Consider the following 23,303-nt stretch of genomic DNA (forward strand, 5'->3'; position numbering starts at 1 on the left):
TCGGGATGCGGGATCATTCGGAGCATAGAGGCCCAATAACCATAAAATCTCTCCTTCAAATAAGACTTCGATAACCAGAAAGCGGCCCTGCACATCATTTTTAATAAGGACAGGCTGATATTTCTCATGGACAATCATCAAAACGCCCGAATAGTGTGTAGCATGGGTGCCTGCATAAAACAGACGGAATCCATGACAATCTACAACTTTTCCTGCTTCACCGTGACTTTTGTGCTCAACTGCACACAATACATCCCACTGGTTCTCATGCAAGACGGTCCACATGGCATGTTGCTTATGGCGAGAGCAAATGCCTCGCACATTCCACGTGGCTATCTTCATATATCTTCAAAAAAGGAAATCAGGAACGAGGCGTCTATTGCCTCGATTTCACCTTTTCCGCGAGAGCATTCAGGACGCCCTCATCCAGAAAATCAGCCAATACTGCAAACGAATTCTGGCGATTTGCTTTAGAGGTAGAAGGGAACTCCACTGCCTTGGGAGTGGGGCGGGGATAACGCCGATCCCAAGGTGTAATCACATTACCTTTGGTATCAAACGCCAGCTTAGCAGGAGGGCCTTTGGGGCCGTCGGTATAGACTTTCCTTGGAGACTGATTACGGGGGGCGGACGGGGCCGTAGTACGCGCAGCCTGCTGTGAAGTGACCATTTCTTTTCTGCGCGTATACGTGCGCACGGAATCCTGGAAAGCAGTAGGCCCAGGATCCGCCAGGCCTGCATCCAACTTTTTACCTTTTTTGGGACGTGCCTCAATCCAGTCAGTGCGACGGGAATCCAAACCCAGGACCTGTTGTTTGCCTTTATCCATGACATGAGGTGACTGAAGGGCTTCCTGGGGCGGGGCATCAAGCACCATGTCATCCTTGGGCAGCACAACCTGCGCATCCTCCGAAGACGGTTGCCTTTCAGGGCATTCAGCCATGAAATGCCCCAATTTACCACATGAAAAGCAGTGTCCCGCAAAGTTGCCCCATTTCAAGCAAAAATGCAGAGGATGCATGCCTGAACAATTGAGGCGAAGCCACGCGGGCCTTTTCCTGGCCGTGTCCCATAACATGCATAAACGGTTGCGGTTCATTGCCCTGAGGCTTGGGGGAACCAGCACTGTTCCCACAACCGCCATCGCATCCTTCAACATTGGCCAATAGAGCGCCGGACAATTTTCCACTTCCACCCACACCGGGCATTCTCGTTGAAGCAGACGCTGGAAGTCGGCCATGGGGCGCCACGGTACAACATGGACCAAGCGGCGATCAAAGAATAGTGGCAACTTGGACAGGAGCTCAGCTCGATGCGTTTCCGATTTCAACAGCACCTCATAAAAGCCGCGAGGTCCAAGGAAGATCTCCTCAACACACTCCCCTTGCAATAAATGGTGCATCCACTGGCGAATATGTGACAGCACTGGGATCCTGCCAGTGAAGAAAAGTATAACTGCACGATCATAAAATACCGAGAAGGATCGCAAGACTGATTTGGGGTCCACCGTGGCTTTCAGCGCATCATCCGTTCCCGCTTCAGAAAAAGATTCATTATTATGCTGGACATAATCGCCAAGCAGAGTATTGGCAAAGTCTAGCAAATGCTCCCAGTCAATTTCCTGCGAATCCACAGGATCAGAGGCCACTTGCGCATAGGAACGTTCATGAGGACCCATTGGCTCATCAGAAGTATGCTTGGAGCATTTGCCAGCAAGCGGCAGTTCAGAACCCGGCAGTTCAGAACCCGGAGGCAGCTCCTCCGTGCATGGCACCATATCCTCTGGCTCCTCTGCATCGGAATCAGGGCCAAGGGCTGCCACCGTCCGGTCGAGAAAATCCATATCCAGGCCAGCCATACTGCTGTCTTCTCGCTCGCTCTCTCTCTCTCTCTCTCTCTCTCTCTCTCTCTCTCTCTCTCTCTCTCTCTCTCTCTCTCTCTCGCACCTGCAGGAAACGACGGGCTGCCCTGGACGAGCCGGAGAAGCAGAGAAGGCGCTGCCGCAGTCAGGTCGCGGACAGGTTCGCCATCGCCATCCTGTTGCGCGCCATCGAGATCCTCTCTCTCTCTCTCTCTCTCTCTCTCTCTCTCTCTCTCTCTCTCTCACACACCTGACAATAGAAACCGAATACAAATTCGGATTTGTATTAAATGCTCTCTCTCTCTCTCTCTCTCTCTCTCTCTCTCTCTCTCTCAGATTATAGTAGATGGCTTCATTGAGAGACCTGGATACCTAGATGTATACATGTTACATGAGAGACGAGTAGCCATTGGCCAGATCAGGGTATCCTTCCACTAGCTTGAGATTGAGACCCAGAGGGCAGCCCACATTCCCCAAGTGGAGCAGATTTGCAGGCTATGCCAAGAGGAGGTGGACAGCAAGGAGCACTACATCTGCATATGCAAAGCCTACATCACAATCCGAGCTAGGTACCCCCTACTATTTGGAGGAGACACCTCCCTCAAACTAGTCATGGAGTCCCCACACCAGTGCCACCTCAACCAGTTCCTAGTCGAGATTCAAAGGCTCCATACATCACTACTACATGCTGGCACTACACAGAGAGGGGGACATTAGTCACAGCTAACCGATTTCTTCCAAACTGTCACCACACACAGAGCACCCACACACAGAGGGGTGAAAATCCAGAGAGCCGAGGAAATCAGGGCAGCATGCCACCACAGATACAAGGGTACCAGACACAAATACTACATCAGACATAACTTCTTTTCACTGTATATCGCTGACCATCTTTTAGCACATCACACTTTGATATCCAATGATGACCAACATTGTACATGTTTTTGTCTCATAGGCCAACTTTGGCCTCAGCAGACGTTAATATATCTTTCTTTCTCCACACACAAACACACACACTCTCTCTCTCATGGAGCTACATCCACCTTAGCTCTCTCTCTCTCTCACCTCATATTGTCGAACCCAACAAATGCAAGGACAAGAGATGCCTAGGTGCCTATGTCTCTTCCTCTTGACGCTCCAAAGGCACCACACAACACTACTGTGAGATAGGAGGGAAGCTCACCCAAAGGGACCTACACAGAGAGGGATGACCAAGTTTTCCCACAAATCAAGATTCCAACCCTACAAACATTGTTAGTCCAACACATTCAAAGCCACCCCGCTAAACACCTTCCATTCCACGCCACCAAGTCACACTAGAAAGAGCCTCTTCACTGTGCCACAACCACGACGGAGGAGACCACACCACAGTTGGATCATAGCCATCATTGTGGGACACCAGAGACTTACCATTAGGTGCATCAGTTGACCACATCATAGTCTACCAAGACCACAACCGAGGAGACCGCACCACAGTTGGATCAAAGCCATCATTGCAGCACACCAGAGACTTACCATGAAGTGCATCAGTTGACCACATCATAGCTGACATCATGCATAGAACTTGAGATCAGCTACACTCTCTACATTCTACACATACAGCTCCAAATGTATATTGCAGTTTCTCATAGTCTCCACCACAATTCCTTGAATTACTGGTGTTAGATTAGGACTTCTCTTTCATTCTACTGATGAGACAACATTAGACATGAATATACTCTAGCATTGTCTCATTGGACATTTATTTTCAGCTTTGTCTCATTGATGAGATGACATTAGACATGGATGTACTTTGGATTGTTTCATAGTCCACATTGGCCTTATGTAGATGTTAATGAATCCATCCATCTATCTATACCGTGCATTTTATATGCAGGCCTAGGTAGATGAAAATATGACCACATTGAAGCAATGAAAACAGCATTTAAACAAATATAACCATCCACAATCATCAGAATCCCATAGAGACCCCTCAAACAAAAAGGTAATTAATTTAGTCAGAACTTGTCAACTATGTAATTGCATTTTAGTAAACACATACAGTCTCTTCATACTCTTTGGAATGCTGTTGATCGCCTGCAAAAAGCTGCCAGGATGCTTTTTGAGAATATTTAGCTGCCACAGCATTGATCAATTAGTGTCAACAAGAAGCAGATAAACTTGCTTATAAGACACTTGTCTAAGCTGGGGACTAAAAAGATAAACCTCTCTTTATAAAATAGTCCAAGAGAATAAAACATTGACAGTAACAGTTTATGTTTCTTACAACTGCTCTTTGTACAGTGTATCCCTGAGGCATTCGGAGAAGTGCCCCATTTGCATCTCTTGTTTTCTGGAAATACTCACAAGCTTCTCTTCCATCTGGCAGCTTATGTAGAGCTCATATAGGATTAGTTAATCAGTACATTATATACTTATGCAACCAGAATTACAAACTTAAGAGGCCACAGACCACATCAAAGGCAGAAAGACAACATTGTAAAGTGTGCCACTGAGTTGAAAATTCAACAAACAGTTTCGACTCACTTTACACCAAAAAACTTGCACAACGAGTTGCAAAGGCCATGATACATTCAAAGGATCTGAAAGTCTTACGATTTTCATGCATAATTGTTGTTTTTGCTACTGGATTCAACCATTCCATGCCCTTTATAAGAGATTCACCGCGCAAGGGATCCTTCTTGTCTTTCAAAGGATTTTGAATGCAAGCAGTATGTTTGAAGACTGATACATTTCATCCCAAAGGACAGCAGAGAAAATTTGTGCATTCGATACTAGAAACACATTGCTCTTATGTAGTCCTTGCTGAAACCATCAAGCCTGAGGCCTCAGCCTTATCTTCCAGATCTTATCCATGCATAACAGACAAGAAATACCCCAAATACGGCAGCAGAGAGCAGGAGGGCGAGCGACAGACCCCCGGCAGAGCACCCCGCAGCCCCCCCCCCCAGCTCGTCCCGCCCGGCAAGATCACAAACCTCCACATCCACCACCCACGGAGGCATCACTGGCTACCTCACCCGAGATCCCACAGCCCCCACACCCCACCCCCCCCCCCCCCCATGAAGCCCCCACCGACCCTAGCCCACAGCCTCCCCCTTCCAGGGCCACCGGTCCCCCCCCCCCACACCCGCCTCATACCTCCAATCACCCCACCATCCCTCGATCTTCCTCCTCCCCACCGTCTCCCCCGCCGATCAATCCCCCTGATCCTCACCCAGTACAGGTGACCCCCGCCCATCCCCCACCTTCCCACAAGAGGTGACGAGCCTCATATGCCTATATCCTCCCCTCACCAGCAACCTAGCCCCACCCTCCCCACACAACCACCAGCTCATCTGTCCCTGACAACCATCACACTTTCCCGAGACAGGCGCAACTGCTACCACGGTTCTTCCGCAGTGGTCTATGGTCCTACTTGAGAGTTGCAAAGCGCGGAGAATTTCCACTACTCTTTGTGGTCCGCAAGTCAAGGACCAGCAAGGTCCATTTACTAGCACCACCAGATGGACCAAACTATGCTTTCTTCCTTCAGACCTCTCATTCAGGAGACTGGACGATGACACAGATAGAGGAGGAGGTGAAGGGCCAAGTGGCAAACCACATCTCCCAGTGGATGGGAGAAGGAGGACTAGTACTCTTTTCCCAACAGTGGCCAAGTTGCATGATGGACATTAACTGGTGGACTGGAACCAAGGTTCCACATCTTAGCATTATTTGTCGAGCCCCTCCACAGTGGAGAGCACCAATGGATGTGATCGAGTGGCCCCTAGCACAGGCTGCCCGTTTCTACTAGTGTACAGAGTCACGCCTCTCAACCTAGCTGATAGATGCCCTAGTGGAACCGCCTGGAGCATCTATTATCCCCATGGTCCCGCCTAAGGGCTACCATGGGGGAATGGAGTTCACCTTCCAAGCCTACGGCAAAGCATATTCGCATGCCCATAGCTCTTCTTCTTCATCAGCAGCTTCCACACCAAACAGATGCTTGTCCAATCAGTCACAGGCTTCCCTATGAGTCTACATCTAGCATCCTGGAATGGGAATAGCCTCCACTACAGTGGGGCACATGGTTCCAGGAAGTCAATTGTTCGGCAGGAGTTGCAGCCTGCCCTTGCCGGATGGATCAACATCTTACTTTTGCAGGAGCACAAGCTCACCCTCACCCAGGCCCATCGAGTAGAGAAGGTACTCCCAGGCAGTTCACACACCTACTGGGAGTACTCCATCGGTGCCCACCGCAGGAGTGGAGACGTATGCACCTCTATTGGCCCAAGCCTCACCACCTTTGTACGTGACCACGGGACGATTGTGGCAGGGAGGGTCCTATGGATCAAATTGGATATTGGGGACTCATGCCTTGGAGTCCTCAATGTTTATGCCCCTATTGAGGTTAGGGCACACAACAGGTTCTAGGTAAAGATTGCAGTAGGACTCCCAAAGGTGGACTCTTGGATTGTTGGAGACTTCAACAACCTAGAGGCCTTAGAGGAGCTTTCCACAAAAGGAAGAGGTCGTTGGATTTCTCTTGGGGATAGAGGCGGCTGGGCGGAGCTCTTCTGGAGCGGCTGGATAGGTTCTATGTGGGAGAGTGGGGGTGCTCTCGCGAAGGCCAAGTAGGGCAATTGGCAAGTACCACTGTGTCCGATCACTGCCCAGTTCTCCTTACACTTGATGCTCTAGTTTCAGCCCTGGACACGTAATCCTGTCGGATCCCTGACTCGATCTACAGGAGGGATGAGGTGAGGAGGCAGATTGAGTAACTCTAGACTAGGGAGTGGGATAGGAGGGACCGGATCGCGAAGGAGGTTGCAGAGGGGCCCAACTAAGTCGAGCAGGATTTGCTAGGAGGCAGCCCTACAAGCCAAGCAGCAAAGCTAGGAGGAGGAGAGAGCACTCCGGCGAGACCTAGCAGCCACGCAGAGACTACTCCAAGAGGCACCAGGGGATCCCACTCTCCACGCACAGGAGGTGCGCGCACGGGCAGCTCTCGTTGGTCTGGAGGACAGGTGCTCGGAGTTTTCCTTCCGTACCTCAGCAGTCTCTTGGCAGCGCAAGGGGGACACAATGTGCAGGGAGTTTTTCCAAGTGCATCAGCCTCGCACCTCAAGAGATCAGATTCGCAGTCTCTGTGATGAGTATGGGAGGATCTGCTCTAGCCCAGATGAGGTGATGGAGATTGCCACTCACTACTACAAACACCTTTTTCACCAAGAGGCAGTCTCAGCCAGAGGATAGCACTATAGACAGCAAGTCTGGGACCACATTCCGGCCCTTGTCACAGAGGAGATGGGACGCTCCCTCCTAGACCCCTTCACAGAGAAGGAATTAGAGGAGGCTTTCCATGAACAAGACCGGAAGAAATGCCCAAGAGAGGATGGTCTTTCTAAGGCCTTCTTCACCACCTACTGGGAGGTGGTGAAGGATCCCTGACTACCGGCCTTTCAAGAGATCTTTAGCTTAGGATGGATGCCAGGGAGTCTGTCGGTAGGTCTTATCAAACTCCTCCCCAAAGGGGGAGACCGGTTGGAGCTATCCCAGTGGAGACCAATCACCCTGTTGTCAATGGCCTATAAGGGACTGGCCAAGATGATCGGCAGGCAACTCCGCCCCGTACTTCCAAACATCATTCATGACACACAGACAAGTTTTGTCCAAGATAGGAGCATCCTAGACAATGTCCACCTTCTTCGAGGCGACTGAGTGGGCCAGCATAGTGGTCAGGGATTGGTTGTACTTCTCCTGGACTTCGAGAAAGCCTATGACAGGGTTGACTCGGACTTCTTAGAGGGCACCATGGTGAGGTTGGGCTTCCCCCAGGCATGGATCTGCAGGGTTTCTCCACTTTACAGATCGGTTACCAGCAGGGTTCTCATAAGTGGTAGGAGGAGGGAGGAGTTTCAGTTGGATTGATCAGTCCGGCAAGGCTGTCCTCTTACCCCATATTTGTTCTTACTCTTTGCAGAGGTGATGTCCTACTTCCTCCGGTCACGTGTGAGCGGGCTACATGGCCTTCAACATCCAGTGAGGGAGGAGACGAAGCTGTTAGATTCAGAGTATGCAGATGATACCGCCCTTTATATAGAGGATGATTAGTTGATGCTGGAGAGAGTGAGACTACCTCTGGAGGTGTTTTGCACTGCAACGGGAGTGAAAATCAACTGGCAAAAGTCAGTTGGTTTTCTTACAGACCCAGACTCTAGCACAGAGTGGGGCGTCTACTTGGGATTCAGATGGGTGTGTAGAGGGCAAACCGTCCAATACCTAGGACTCTAGGTGGGACTCGACATCACTCCTGCCCAACAGTTTCTTCCAGTTCTCGACTCTATCAAGCAGAAGCTGACCTACTGGAGTACTGCCTGCCTTTCCTTAGCAGGCAGAGCCCTAGTGGTCAACTAAGTCCTCCTAGCAACGGCTTGGTACATTGCCTTGTGTTGGTGCTTCTCATCTTGTGTAATTCAGCTTCGCCACCTAGAGCGGAATTTTCTCTAGGCCGGCTCAGAAGGTTCCAAGGATTCTCGAGCCAAGGTGGCATGGGTGACCATCATCCGGCATCGATCTGAGGGAGGGCTTGGGATCATAGACCCATAGTTCCACAGCCTGGCCCTTTTGGGCAAGCTAGTAGTCCGCAGGCTCACACCAAGAGGGAAAACCTAGAAGGTCCTTCAGCAGGAGGGTCTCCAAGAGTGCAAACGGAGACTTGGTGGTGATTGGAGGCCATCCTTAAGATAGATCTTCACGACGGCTCAAATCACTCCACCCAAATCCTCCTTCCTTCCGTAGCCTACTTCTTGTCTGGCAGGGCCTCCACAAGGCCCTAGTTCAGACCCCTCCAGGATGCCAAGAGGAGATAGACCACTAGCCAATGGTCTAGAACCCCCAGGTCAGAGATCAAGACAGGATACAAATTGGCGAGTGTACCCCACATCCAATGGACTGGATGGGAGGCTGGCCTTGTTCGTACTATCAGGACATGGCGAGAGGTGTACAAGATGGTGGATCACGAGGTGTTGCGGCAAGCATTAGGTTGTCAGCGAGGAGCTGATCTGAGGAGAAGGGAGATTGACATAGCGATCCCTCAGGAGCAGCTTGACCCCCCAACCCGAGAGCCGATGGAGCCTGGCAAGGTATGGGCCACTAGATTCTCACCGGCAAGTATCCCCCTACATGTGACAAGTAGAGTGGGCGGCGCCCCCTATGAGATTTTCTTCACCATGCAGGATGGGGGGCGTTTGGTCCTTGATAGGGGGCAACAGGATGAGGAGATCATTGTCCTTCCTTGGAGAAGGATTTGTGTGGTTGGTTTCCAAGGGAAGACCTAGCATCTAGACCCCAATGTGTTTTGGGAGGAGTTCCGGGAGTGGCACTACTGGATATGGGAGAGCAGGCCACTTGATGAGCTAGAGTGGGACCCTGGAGAGTGACTATGGTTGGCCACTACAGCCGCCAAGAAGCCACTGAGGTTCTTGAAGTACACAGCCAAGATTGGTAGACATGTACTGATGCAGGAGGACATGGATTGGGCGCCTTCGTGTAGCAAATACTGGGCGGAGCATAGCATCACGCATGCCTTCTGTCGGACTTTCTAGCACCGCCTATGGAACACCTGGAGGCCGAGGAGGGTACTCTATTTCCTATGGCTTTTGGCACACGGAGGTCTGGCGGTTGGGAGTTAGCTAGCCTAGATACAGCAAGATTGAGGGTGTGAACGCTGCCCATAGCAGCTTTTGGAAACTCCAAAGCACTGCCTTTGGTCTTGCCAGGCGGCATAGCTCGTGTGGAGAGGAGCCTGCCACATTCTCCGCCGTCTGGCACCTAGCCTTGGATGTATCTCGTGGGAAGCTTTCTGCTAGCAGACAATCAACCATGGCCGTCACCTTTTGTATGAGGCCAGGATACGAGACACGATTTTCATCATTGAGGCTGGGTCTTGCGTAGTGGTCGGCTTGGAGGCTTTACCCGGCCGCCAAGTACTAGAGCCCACAACAAACCTCTCCAAGGTATGAGAGATCGTAGGGAGTCTTATAGGATGGCACGTCTAGAAGGCACGCTGTCAAGAGGCCTTTGGCAAGGAGTGCCTTTCAGTACAGGCGACTTTGGCAGAGCTTTGAACTTCCATCATCCACTCCCTCCTTGGCCGGTGGAACCAAGTGCAGGGCAAGTCTCGAGCTCATCAAGAGCTCCGTTTTCACTTTTTGTGCACTTGGGGCGGCGAGGACCTATTCTTCATGATGAAAACAAGCAGCGCTAGATGGCAATACACCCCCCCCCCCTCCATGGCTTCTTGCCCCCATCCCCCCAAAACATCCTTGAGAGGCTTGCATACATGATGTATTTGTGACTTTGCATTAGCTCCAGCTAGTCTATTGAGCATGAGCAGTCCCTTGTAATCAGCCTTTTGAGTAATATAATTAGCCACATTTTACTTGCAAAAAAATAAAAATAAAAAAATGAAACATCTTCTGCATAGTATGTCTTTGACTTTATCTTCCAAAATGTTATGTTTCAGTCTTGCAGGATTGCCCATCAAATTTACTGATTTAAAAGACATCTAAATGCTACCGTCATTCATGCTCACCACAAGGTAATTGGAAAATAAGATTCTGGATAAGGGACTTGTGCAATCATGATGTGAAATTTCAGACATCAATAATGCGAATCTTATGTGTTCATGATTTGAAATCAAATAGAAAACCCTTGGGATTGAGGGTACACTTCTAGATGCATATATTATGTTAGTTCACTTGCATAGTGATACAATGAGTCTCCTCTTCTAGCAGATTTTCAACAAGCAACATTTCTCAATTGTGGATTTGATCCTCACCTAACCTTGATGGAGGCTCATAAAATGCATTCCTGGCTGTACTACAATGAGATATTTTGGCTGTTAGGAGCTATTGAGTCAAACATCAGACCAACTTATAGCGAAGCTTCTCTTAACAAGCAAAGAAGTAACAGCTTCTAGATAATATGTGGCACGTCACAATTTGTCTGGCCTTTTCCACATCATGCATCATGCGCAAGTAGAGCACCTCACCACTCAAACTTCATTTAGTCAACTGGAATTGGATGACAACAAGTGTCAAACTTTGTGCAAACAAGTCATTTGAGAACTTTCTCTAATGTGTTGGAGATGGACTATCAACAAAGGTCAAAGTTTATGTAAACTCATCGTTCAAGAGCTCCTCCTGATAGTAAGGCCTTGGAAAGAGCTTGTCTTGGGATGACTTCAAGATTGCAGACATACAATAGGGAGGTGCATGGGAGCCTTTGATAGGTCACATCTTTATAGAGACCAGTTTATGACACGGGGATGTGTATTTTTTATGCTTTGCTTATCATTTGACTTAAACATTAAATGTGCATATGTATATGTAAGTTAGAAAAGTCACAATGACACGCCTAGGACCCCAAGATGTCAATGGATGTCAAAGGAAAAGTCATAAATAGTTATTCTAGTTAGGTACTGGCGGTGCCTAGTGTCAGTTTTGGCCTAGTGCACTTATTTGGACAATAAGTGTCAATAGTGACACCAGGAACTAGGCATTAATTAATTAATTAATGCTAGTTCAAGGGTCAAGTAATGCACGGGACCACTTGGGAGTCATAATGGCCTAGCCAATTTAATTGCAAATGGAACATTTAATTTTCTAGGCAAGGACAAGCGCTGAAATTCATTTTCAGATTTATTAATTCTAAAAATCAATTAAATGGTTGGAAAGAACTAATTGGAAGACTGCCATTTGGCAAAGCTTTCCCGTGCAAGTGCAGGAAAGGATGTTAAAGGGGTCGATCCTTATTCCATCATTATGAAGGTTGGAGGAGGAAGAGAGAGAGCTGTTGCTGCAATTTTTTTAGTCATTGGAGACTATCAAAGAGTGCTGCCAAACGATCAATAGGCCATTGGAGGCAGGTGACAGCAATTTTAGGGCCCCCAGAGGTAGGCGACTACAATGGGGTTCATGTTGATGGTAGGCAATAGTCATTCAACCATTTCCAGCCGGGCATTGGCTAATTTGAGCACTTTCTCACAATGGAAATCACAGATCTCTCTCTCCTCAACTTTCCCTCTCATCTACAAACATTCTCTCAGTTTTCTCAACCATTCACAATAGATTTCAGCCAAAGAAGGTGGACAACAAAATATTTCTTGCTGTAAACCCTAATTTATAGTAGGAATTAGGGTTTAGCAACCACCTCAAGTCCTATGCCCAAAAATTGAAGGCTTAGAACTTGGAACCAAGAGCTTGAATTCAAGGAATTGCCGGAGATTTCAAGAGGCTAGCCATCCCAATTGGATTCCGGGTTCCTTTAACCAGCCAAGGATCAATTGGAGACCAATCCCCTATTAGAAAAATTGAGAAAAAAGCTTGCATGTCTTTCATGACAGCAAGAGGCATTGAATAGTGAAGGAGATTGGGTTCAAAACTCAGTGTACTTCATCCAATTGTCATTGAAGCTAAAGAAAAAAGGCAATGGGCGCCACATTTTGGGGCCAACTAGGTTTCTAATGTTCAAAATTGATTGTGCTTAATCAGGTCATTTACCACCTTTTTGGAGAAGGAAGGTTGGTTTCATGGTTCCCTTGCCAGGATACCATCAAGTCCCTTCATTTGGTGGGCATACTGCACTTGATTGGAAGTCAAAAGCATCGCTTTAGTGCTGAAATTGTACTCAGCTAAGCATCACAACAAGAATGTCCTCATATACTGAAATGGGATCAAGCAATGATGATGCCTCTCAATCTAAAAATTTCAGTAAGTGTTGGGAAAATGCAATGCCTTATCTTGGACAAGGCCCTAAGTATGGGTAGAAAGGAGTTGACGTTGGTTTAGACCAACATGCGATTAGGCCTCTCAAAGCTGATGACCAACAAGAAAAAGAGAAAGTTGATGACCAATTTAAGGATCAACTAAGGACAACAGTTGAAATGTTTGTTCAATTGGCAAATGATCCTTGGTCTATGCACTTTTTTCTTAAACTCTCCAAAGGCAAGAAGAAGAAATTATCTTCAAAAGCTTCAACACAGCAAGATGCACTAAAGGAAGAGCCAATGCAGTAGCATGATGTTCCAAATGTGGGTAAGGAGGATAAGCAAGTGATGCCACTAGGGTAATTTATGCATATGCAAGACCAACTTGAAAGTGCCAATCCAATGCTTTTTGGACAACAAGGCATACATGCTAATATGGATCACCTGAGGTACTTTGGAGATGGATCAATTTTCCAGGCAATGGCTCAAAATACTTTGACTATGGGAATGCATGGACCAAATGTTCATGGTATGTAGCCACCTATGTAGGGAATGCAAGGCCCAATATAACTAGGCATGGCAAGTGGAATAAAAAATCCTATGTATAATAATGTTGGCATGATTTCTGGGGCACAAAGTGACATGTTTGAAAGTGCATATATGCAGACCACTGTGTTTGGAACTCATGGTATTAATGTTGGTCATACAAATGCCCTATATAGTGCTAGTCATGAGGAACATACAGCTAGTAATGCCTCAAATGTGTGGAAAAATGTATCTTGGTATGGCTCGTCTTATGCAAATTCCCATACACAATCATGTTGCAATGGTCCAAAGTATCCAAACATGAATGTTTCATTATGCATTTGATGCTCCTAGTATGTTAGCTATACATGAAAGGCTAGTCAAGTGGATGCACTGTTTCATGCTAGTTAAGTTACAGCAATGTGAAAGTATAAAGGATCTCCATGCTCCTAAGAAATAAAGGCCTACAACATAGTGTAAGACCTACAACCTAGTGTAGGTTTTAGGACATTAGGAGTTAGACGTAAAGTTTCTATGTGCTTCTTGGTGAAGTTTTAGTATTGTTTCACCTATTAATAGAAATTTGCAAATGGATGGAGAGTGACTTGGAAAGTCATCCTCAGTATTACGCTTTGCCTTGATGTGTTTCAGTTGGAGCCAACTTTGGATTGGACTCTTTTAGATCTAGAGTTTTACCTGATGCTCAAGGGGGAGGTTACACCTCCACTCCGGTAGTGATGGACAACTCAATTACATAGTGGATCTCAAATGTATTTTGTTTGCATCCACGGTACTAAATACCGACAATATTTCTACCATTAGGATCACTATGCAATATACTAGTCACAGGGAGTTAGTATGCACATGTATATGGTTTGCACCTATGCTCTGAAACTATACATTTGCAAGCCTACTGACATGTATGGAGTACATGAATATATGGAATGTACATTTGGAAATTATGTACATTTACAAGGCATGTATAGGACATGTGGATGGTATGCAATGTACATTTACAAGTGATGTAAGAGAAGTACATTTGCATGAGTTACACATAGTTTGCAACTAATGTATGCTTTACATGATATCATGTGGTACATCATTGCTATTGTTGGGTATTTGACTCATGCCTCACTTACGCCTACACTCATATGGGAGTGTCGGTGATCAGTAGGACACTGGGGCACTTTTTACTCTCGGTAGGAGAGGTTTTTTCCCCCAGACTTATGGTCTTATTGTCGTATGTACTTATGTGCTTATGTTACACACATTTGGGCACTTAGTGTGTGTCGGGTGTGAACACCCCCTACAACCCTAAGGTTTAAGGGCTGTACTTTGTACTTTCTGGTTACACTCATTCAGTCTATTCTCTTGGGTGTCGTGCTTCAACTCTGTCTCTCACTCTCACACTGTCTACTGAATCCCAGCTGCACCTCGATCCTTCCATCTCACATTTGGTATCAGAGCACAGCTCTGAACTCAGCTCCTGCCTGCAATGTGCAAGTCTGCAGTCTGCAGCCCACGCCAGTTCTGCTCCAGGCCGCCAACGCACAGCTCCACGCAACCTGTCTCCAGCACAACGTCAGTCTCGTCTGCAGAAGCCACGTCAGTCTCGTCAGGTCAGCAGTCCACGTCTGCCAGCGCGCTGTTCGTCACTGCAGTCCACGTCAGCACTGCCGCCCGCCTGACGACCAGCCACCTGCCACACAACACGCGACTGTCCTGCCCGCCGTTTGACACCTCCACGAGTCCACGCCTGCAGCTCGCTCCTGCCGCCCGTCTGACGAGTCAATGCCTGCAGCTCACAACTGTCCTCCCGCCGTCTGACGAGTCCACGTCAGCTCGCGACCAGCCAGCCCGCCCGCCCGACGACCATCCACCTGCCACATAAGCCTGCTTGTCCGCCCTGACCACGTCAGGTGTGTTTTTTTCTTAAAAAACAAAAATTTTAATTTTAGTCCAGAATCAATTTCTGGCAGAGGAGGTTCATACGCAGCAGGGACCGCAGGCACAGCACAGGTGTGAAATAAATTTCATGTAAATTTCTGGACTGGATCATCAGAAATTTTGGGGCTTTTGTGTATTTTGTGAACAGTTGCTTATGAACTGCTGGTACAGTCACAGAAAGACTGTTTTGACAGAAATTTTGGCAAAAATTTTGGGGATTTTGATATAACAATGTTGCAGTGCACTGTTTGCACCTTGGGAAGCGTGCATTAAAAGACACTTTTCTGACAGAGTACGCCCTTGCACATTAATTGCAGAAACGTGTTTGCTGCAATTTCTGGAAATTTGCAGGTTTCCAGTTCATACTGCTTTGACATTGCTTATTTTGTCTTTGGAAATTTGTCATCATGGCAAATCAAGGAGGTGATGTCTTTACGTATGTATCCAAGGAAGACAGATTGGACAGAAACAACTATTCCCTTTGGTCATTCATGATGAAAAATGTATTAGTGGCCAAGAATTTATGGGATTATGTCAGTGGAGAGGAAACTCGACCGGGAGTTGTAGCTCCCGTTACTCCTCCTCCCCATGGCGCACATGGACAACGGGGACCTCAGCCCGCTCCACCTCAGCCACTTCCTCCAAGAACTGCAGCTCAAAAAGCTTGGGATACACGTGATGCACAGGCCTTATCGCTGATTGCTCTGGCAGTTCAGCGGTCCATCATACCTCATATCCGTTCGGCATCTTCTTCACGAGATGCATGGTTGACTTTGGAGCATATGTTTGCAGGAAAGAATGAGACTCGGATCTCTTTCTTGAAGAAAGAGTTGGAAACTCTGAAGATGCATGAAGGTGATTCTATGCAGGATCACTTAAATAAGATTCAGGACTTGAGGGAGCAGCTCATGAATGTAGATGAGTATTTTTCGGATGCACAGTTGATATCCACCACCTTGAATTCCTTACCTCCTTCGTACTTGTCTTTTCATACTGCATTGAACCTCACCATGAGGATTGCAGAGCACCCACTCACTTTTATTCAGCTGGTTAGTTTGCTTCTAGAGGAGGAGCAAACACGGAAAAATAGTGGTGTGGATGCTATAGTCTCTGAGCAGGCTTTTGTGGCAAGACAGAAAGGCAAAAACAACAAGGTGAAAAATGCTCCACAGAGTTCTGGCACTTTGGGCACATCACAGAATCAGACACAAGGGGGGACGCAAGCAAAAAAAGGAAAATGTCATTATCGTAAGAAGCCTGGCCACTATATCACTGAGTGCAGGAAGCGCATTGCCAAAAAGAAGAAGAAGGAGTCAGGAATGTCTGTTTCTACTACTCTTTCCACTGCTAGTGAGTCCGGTCCTTTGTTGTGGACAGGGACTATTGTTTTTACACTTGCAGTTATGACATCTCTTGGGCCGATAGAGCACTTAGCTCTACAGAGGATGCTGACACTTGGTTCTTTGACAGTGGTGCTTCTAGACATATTACATCTCGCAGAGATTTGTTTGCTTCAGTTAGTGCACCTCCCGTTGGGAAATCGGTACAGTGTGCCAATAATGCATCATACCCTGTTCGTGGTATTGGGGAGATTCAGCTCACAGCCATTGATGGCTCTATTCTTCGCCTGCAGGATGCCTTGTTTGTGCCTGGCATCAAGAAGAATTTGCTTTCTATTTCTTCTTTGGCACGTTGTGGTTTGCAGGTCACCTTTGATGATGACCGTTGTATGGTTAGAGAAAAAGAATGCATGACTTTGGTCTTGACAGGATCTTTGTGTCATGGTTTATATGAGTTGGATGCTCTTTCAATAGATCAGTCGGCATACTTGACATCCACTCTTACTCCTGCTATGATACAGGCGGAGTTATGGCATGCTCGTTTGGGGCATGTAAACTTTGGCAGCTTGATGCTTTTGCAGCGTACTCAGATGCTGGATGGCTTACCTCCCTTGGAGAGACCTCTTGAGCACTTATGCGAGGGATGCATTTTTGGGAAAATGCATCGGTTCTCATTTCCTCGTGATGTTGCTTTCAGAGCAACAACCAGATTGTAGTTGGTGCATTCAGATGTTTGTGGGCCTATACAGACCATGTCATTGGGCGGTTGTTATTATTTTGTGACATTCATTAATGACTTTACACGTTTTTGCTGGGTCTACTGTTTGAAAAAGAAGTCAGAAGTGTATGATGCATTTTTGGCTTTCAGTGCACTTGTTGAAAACCAATCTGGTTGCAAGATTAAGACTCTCCGTTCGGACCGAGGGGGGGAATACATGTCCTCTATGCTGAATTCTTTTTTGCAGCAGAAGGGCATAGTCCATCAGTATACTACAGCTTATACTCCACAACAGAATGGGATAGCAGAGAGGAAGAATCGGTCACTCATGGAGATGGCCAGATGTATGCTGAAGGCAAAGAGCTTGCCTCATAGTTTTTGGATGGAAGCAGTCATGTGTGCTTGCCATATTTTGAACAGATGCCCTACCAAAGCCTTGAAGACCATCACACCTTTTGAGGCTTGGAATAGCCGTAAACCTTCTGTTGGTCACTTTCGTACCTTTGGGTGTCTTGCCTATGCCCATATTCCACAGGTACTTAGAAAAAAATTGGACAACAAGGCTGTTAAGTGCATTTTTATGGGATATAGCAATGAGAGCAAAGGCTACAGACTCTATGATCCCGTTACAAAGAAGGTTTTTGTCAGCAGGGATGTTGTTGTTTTTGATGAAAAATCAGAATTATCCTTGGCTGGTTTGGACACATATCAGGCTGCCCGTGATGTTTTTGAAGGGCTGCTGCCCATTACTTTTGGTGATTCAGCTGGAGGTTCAAAAAATGAACCTAATGTTCAGCCAGCTGCTCCTATGGAAAGTGCAGAAATTCAGCCATTGGCTGATCGGAATATTCAGCATCATGCTGAAACTGAAATTCAGCAAGAGCTTGCACATAGTCAGGATGCTAGAAAACTACCTAGATGGTATTTGCAGACTATGCAAGATAGTCCTTTGGATGCACCCATGGCTGGTCGTACTAGAAGGCAAACTCGTTTGCATGACTCGGCACATACCATGGAGTTTATTATGGTAGCAAGTACTTTTGATAATGAAGAGCCTGAATGTTATGAGGATGCACAACACAGTGTGCATTGGATGGCAGCTATGCAAGCTGAATTAGATTCTATTACTAAGAATCAAACTTGGGATTTGATGTCCTTCCCATTTGGGAAGAAAGCCATTGGAACGAAATGGGTCTACAAACTGAAAAGAAAAGCAGATGGATCAATTGATAAATACAAGGCACGGCTGGTAGCTAAAGGCTACGCACAGAAAAAGGGCATTGATTATGAGGAGACATTTGCTCCTACTTCCCGTATGATGACCATCAGGTCTATGATTGCTTTGGCTGCACATTATGGTTGGACAGTGCATCAGCTAGATATCAAGACTGCATTTTTACATGGGGAACTTCAGGAGGAAGTTTATGTACAGCAGCCCACTGGTTTTGTAGTTGAAGGCTCAGAACATTTGGTATGCAAGCTTAAAAAGGCACTATATGGTTTGAAACAAGCTCCTAGAGTTTGGTATGCAAAAATAGATGCTTTCTTGCTTGGTCAGGGGTTTCTAAACAGCTCATCTGAGTCTACCCTTTACGTATATAAAGAAGGGGGATCTATGCTGATTATATGTCTTTATGTTGATGACCTTTTGCTCACTGGAACACATGCTGATCAGATTTCAGCATTCAAACAAAATTTGCAGCAAACTTTTGACATGTCTGACTTGGGAGTTTTGCATTACTACTTGGGCATCCAGTTCATACATAATGCTCGAGGTATTGGGCTATCACAGTCAAGGTATATTGGGCAGCTTCTTGAGAAGTTTGGCTTACAGGATTGCAAGCCAGTTTGTACTCCCATGGAACCTGGACTGAAACTCTCATTACATGATGACAGTGATTTGTTTGATATACATACATATGCTCCTGCAGTTGGATGTCTTATCTATCTATGCAATACTAGGCCGGACATACAGTTTGCAGTTTCAGCTTTGAGCAGGTATATGCATCAGCCACGTATGTCACATTGGCAAGCTGTCAAGCGTGTTTTTCGCTACTTGCAGGGTACTCGTTCTCTTGGGTTGCTTTATGCCAAGGGGGGACCACAGCAGTTACATGCTTACAGTGATTCTGATTGGGCTGGTGATTATGATACATGTCACTCCACTAGCGGCAATTGTTTCTTTCTTGGCTCTTCTTGCATTTCTTGGCTTAGCAAGAAACAATCCACTGTTGCCACATCGTCATGTGAAGCTGAATACAAGGCAGCTTTCACTACCACAGTTGAATGCGTATGGCTTAGAAGCTTGCTAGCTGATTTGGATGTATCTGTTACTGAGCCTACTCCTTTGTTCACTGACAGTCAGAGTGCCATTGCAGTGGCACGGAACCCAATGTTTCATGCTCGCACGAAACACATTGAGATTCATTATCACTTTGCCAGAGAGAGGCTACATGCAGGTGATATCAGCCTTGTCTATTGTCCTACCACCAGTAATGTGGCAGACATCTTCACCAAAGCTCTTCCTCGTGACAAATTTGAAGCATTTCGCGATGCTTTAAATTTGATATCCTTTGGTGGCGGATGATCCTTGTACTCTTGATCACTCTTCACTCCAGGGGGGTTTGTTGGGTATTTGACTCACGCCTCACTTACGCCTACGCTCATATGGGAGTGTCGGTGATCAGTAGGACACTGGGGCACTTTTTACTCTCGGTAGGAGAGGTTTTTTCCCCCAGACTTATGGTCTTATTGTCGTATGTACTTATGTGCTTATGTTACACACATTTGGGCACTTAGTGTGTGTCGGGTGTGAACACCCCCTACAACCCTAAGGTTTAAGGGCTGTACTTTGTACTTTCTGGTTACACTCATTCAGTCTATTCTCTTGGGTGTCGTGCTCCAACTCTGTCTCTCACTCTCACACTGTCTACTGAATCCCAGCTGCACCTCGATCCTTCCATCTCACAGCTATGAGGCATTGTTTATGTGAAATTTATGTATTACTTTATCTTGGTGGTCAGAATAATGTTGGGTCTTGGCATGTAGACACATCCTCTATGGTTCTGATAGTGATTATGATTCATATATGCGGATTATTACAAACATTCCCTCAGCTTTTCTCAACAATATACAATAGATCTCAATCATAGAAGGTGGACAACAAAACATTTCTTGCTGTAAACCCTAATTTACAATAAGAATTAGGGTTTACCATCCTCCCTAGGTCGTCTTGTGCCAAGAAACTGAAGGCTTAGAGCTTAGGATCAATAGCTGGAATTCAAGGAATTGCCAAAGATTGCAGATGAAGAAATGGGGATGTGCAAGGGGAGTCAATGGGATGGAAGGGAAGAGTGGGTGGCAAGTACGCCATACCATGATCATTTTGACGAAGTCAAAGGGGACTACATGCATGAGGATATGATTGAAGATCAGTATGCTCAATAAGAGGAGTGCGCATGGGAAGAGAAAGGGGAACAGTTTGAATGCTATAAGGAACAATCGTTCGATCTAGACTACGAAGCCAATCATGGGCATGAAGAAGACAGTCAGTTTCAAGGTTATTATGATGAATTTGTCGAACCAGGGTATGAGGCTGATGAGGGTCAATGGCAAGAAGAAAATGAGGAGGCCTACGGGCGGTATTATGAAGAGGAACAAGTATGGGCCGATGGGCCGTATGATGAAGGGCAGGATGAAGAACTCGTGACGGCGAGGACGAGTATAAACGAAACCGTGACCACAAAGTTGCCGAAGTGCATAGAGGAGGCATGCAGACCAAGCTACTTATTCGATGGAGTGTTTGTGGAAGAGTGCGCGGAAGAGAAGAAGGCCTACAGGTCGGATCTGTTACCAAAAGGGGTAGTTCTTGAAGAGTGCACAATGGGGGGCAAGGCAAAGGAAACCGAGCCCCAAGCAGATGATTCTTGTGGATGCGAAGCGGATGGGTTGAGGGATGAACATATTGAAGATGTATGCGGCACCTAGAGGGAGGATAAAGAAATCGGGGCAGATCTAGAGACTCCTACACCTGGGGGGAGTATAAATAATCCGCGACAGGTGGAACCGTCTTGTGCTAAAGAGTGGGTTGAGCCCGATTGTGTTGGTGAAGAGATGGTTGGGGATGAGGAAAGGAGTGGAACGGGGCTAGAGGCCCTTTCATTGGATGGAACGGAGAATGAGGCTGAATAGGAAACTTTTCTGGATGGCCTTAGGGCAAAGGACTCCTGGACCCGGGAGGATAAACTGACGGCCGAAACTGATGTCGATGTGGATGGTAAGGCCAAGTGGCCAACTATTGAAGAACTCGTGAGCCGCGAGTCTAAAGAAGCGGCCATGTTGCGGGTTGAGGTAGAGGAAGCAAGTGGTTGGGTGATGGGAGAGGAGGATGAGAATAAGTGATTAGTGTGTGATGGACTCATGAGCTACGAGAATAAACAAATGGCCGTGTATGATGTTGAGAGGAAACTCGTGAGCCGCGAGGATAAAAGAATGGTCGTGAGTACTGAGGATGAGGTGGGTGATGAGAGACTCGTGAGCCACAAGGATAAAAGAATGGCCGTGAGTATTGAGGATGAGGTGGGTATTGAGAGCCTCGTGAGCCGCGAGTATAAAGAAACGGCCGTATGTGGGAAAGAGGGGCTAGAAGAACTCGTGAGCCGCGAGTATAAACGAACGGCCGAGTGCATGGAAGATGAGGTGGATGAGAAAAGAATCGTGAGCCGCGAGTGTAAAGAAACGGCCGTGTGTGGGGGAAAGGATCATGAAGAACTCGTGAGCCGTGAGTCTAAACATTTGGCCATGGGTTGTGAGAGATGGGGTGTGGTGATGAGGTGATGGATGAGAAAACGGTGGAGGACGATGGAAAGGAGAAGAGATGTGCGGAGAAGAGAACAAAGAAGGAGGCCCATGCTGGGGAGTGGGTCGAATCTAAAGATACTTCGAAACACAAGGCTAAGGGGGAGACAGAGAGGTTGACTCCAAAGCTTTAAAAAACCAAGTCAGCTAGCAGGGGAAGGCATGTATGCTTCAGCAATGAGCTACAGGTGTTCTCTTACGAAACTGACGAGGATAGAGATTGCGCTCAAGTGGCTGATTGCGAGGGAAATGAGCCCTCATGTAGCAAAGAAGATAGGGGTACTGGGGTGCCCCACGTGTGGACAGACAGTGGCGAGTGGATCTTCTGGAATGGGACTCAAGTCGTGGAGGTGCATGAGGCTGGGAGCCTTGTACTTCGGATGAGAGTGTCTTTCAAGGAGTCTACTTCAACCTTGAATTCTACTTGCACGTTCAAGCCCATTCTAGTCTCCGGGCCAAAGGGCTGCAACTTGCTAGGTGACGTCATCGTGGTCGGATGGCTTCATGATCAAACCGAGCAAGTTGCGCGGAGGCTTCACCCTCCAGAGGGTCAAAGACACATCCGGCAAGACAGATCCGGCTCAGTAAGGAGCCCAACTCATCTACCGAGGCCAAGTGTGAAGGCTTGGTCTCAAAATGGGCCCCTAAGGTTTATTTCAGTGTTAAAAGGCCAATGTTCACAGCCAGAGAAATGGATTTGGCTGTGAGGGCAAGACGGTATGCGGCAACCCCGCATATCGACTTGTGCAAGCTGTTCTATTTCCACTTGCAAAATCAGGCCGTAGAGGGCAATTTCGAGGTGGACACAGCGAGTGCACTGCAGGCTAGACGGTTTGATGGTTTTCATCAAATCCATCTAACTTACATGCAGGTGACCTAGCTCAATTTGGCCAAGCAGGGCCGCCTAGTGCAAGCCGGTGCAGTATGGCAACCTAATAGCAATGCTCAATTTGGCCAAGCAGAACCAAGATGGATCGGGCTAGAGAGGGCCTACACAAAAGGCTTTGACAGGCGTGTGCAATCAAGTCGGATCTAGCCAAGCAAGGCTCCTCCCTTCTTCACACCTTGTTCGTACAAAGAGGTGCAAAGCGAAGAAGGATAAGACATGCAGGGGCAATGGACCTCACCAGAAGAGCGCGCCAACATGCGGCCTCAGAGGTAAGAACTGCGCGTTTTGCAGGTGGTTTCCCGACGATCCGTGCCAGATAGGGCACTTCAAGAAAGAGAAGGAAGACAAAGGATGGCGCGGCGAAATGGGATCGAGCTTTTCACGCAAGGTGACACACAGTTTTTGCGAGGAGA

General features: G+C 47.1%; 1 protein-coding gene across 6 annotated transcripts in view; it reads right to left on the reverse strand.

Annotated features, from left to right (window-relative positions):
* LOC148036641 (multisubstrate pseudouridine synthase 7-like) overlaps positions 1-23,303 on the reverse strand; it is a 215,077-nt gene that overhangs the window by 90,146 nt on the left and 101,628 nt on the right. For all 6 annotated transcript variants that reach the window (XR_015690970.1, XR_015690969.1, XM_087678678.1 and 3 more), the window contains 2 exons: positions 4,128-4,231; positions 3,903-3,976 (listed from right to left, as the gene is read on the reverse strand). Coding sequence is in view for 4 of the 6 variants with exons in the window: in XM_087678678.1 (XP_087534804.1) it covers positions 3,903-3,976; positions 4,128-4,231 (178 nt within the window). In the remaining 2 variants the exon portion in view is untranslated. The remainder of the gene's footprint in view (positions 1-3,902; positions 3,977-4,127; positions 4,232-23,303) is intronic.

This window comes from Lygodium microphyllum, chromosome 5, assembly GCF_053477565.2.
Source record: "Lygodium microphyllum isolate KBCC chromosome 5, Lygodium_microphyllum_v1.1.10, whole genome shotgun sequence".
Classification (NCBI taxonomy): Eukaryota; Viridiplantae; Streptophyta; class Polypodiopsida; order Schizaeales; family Lygodiaceae; genus Lygodium; species Lygodium microphyllum.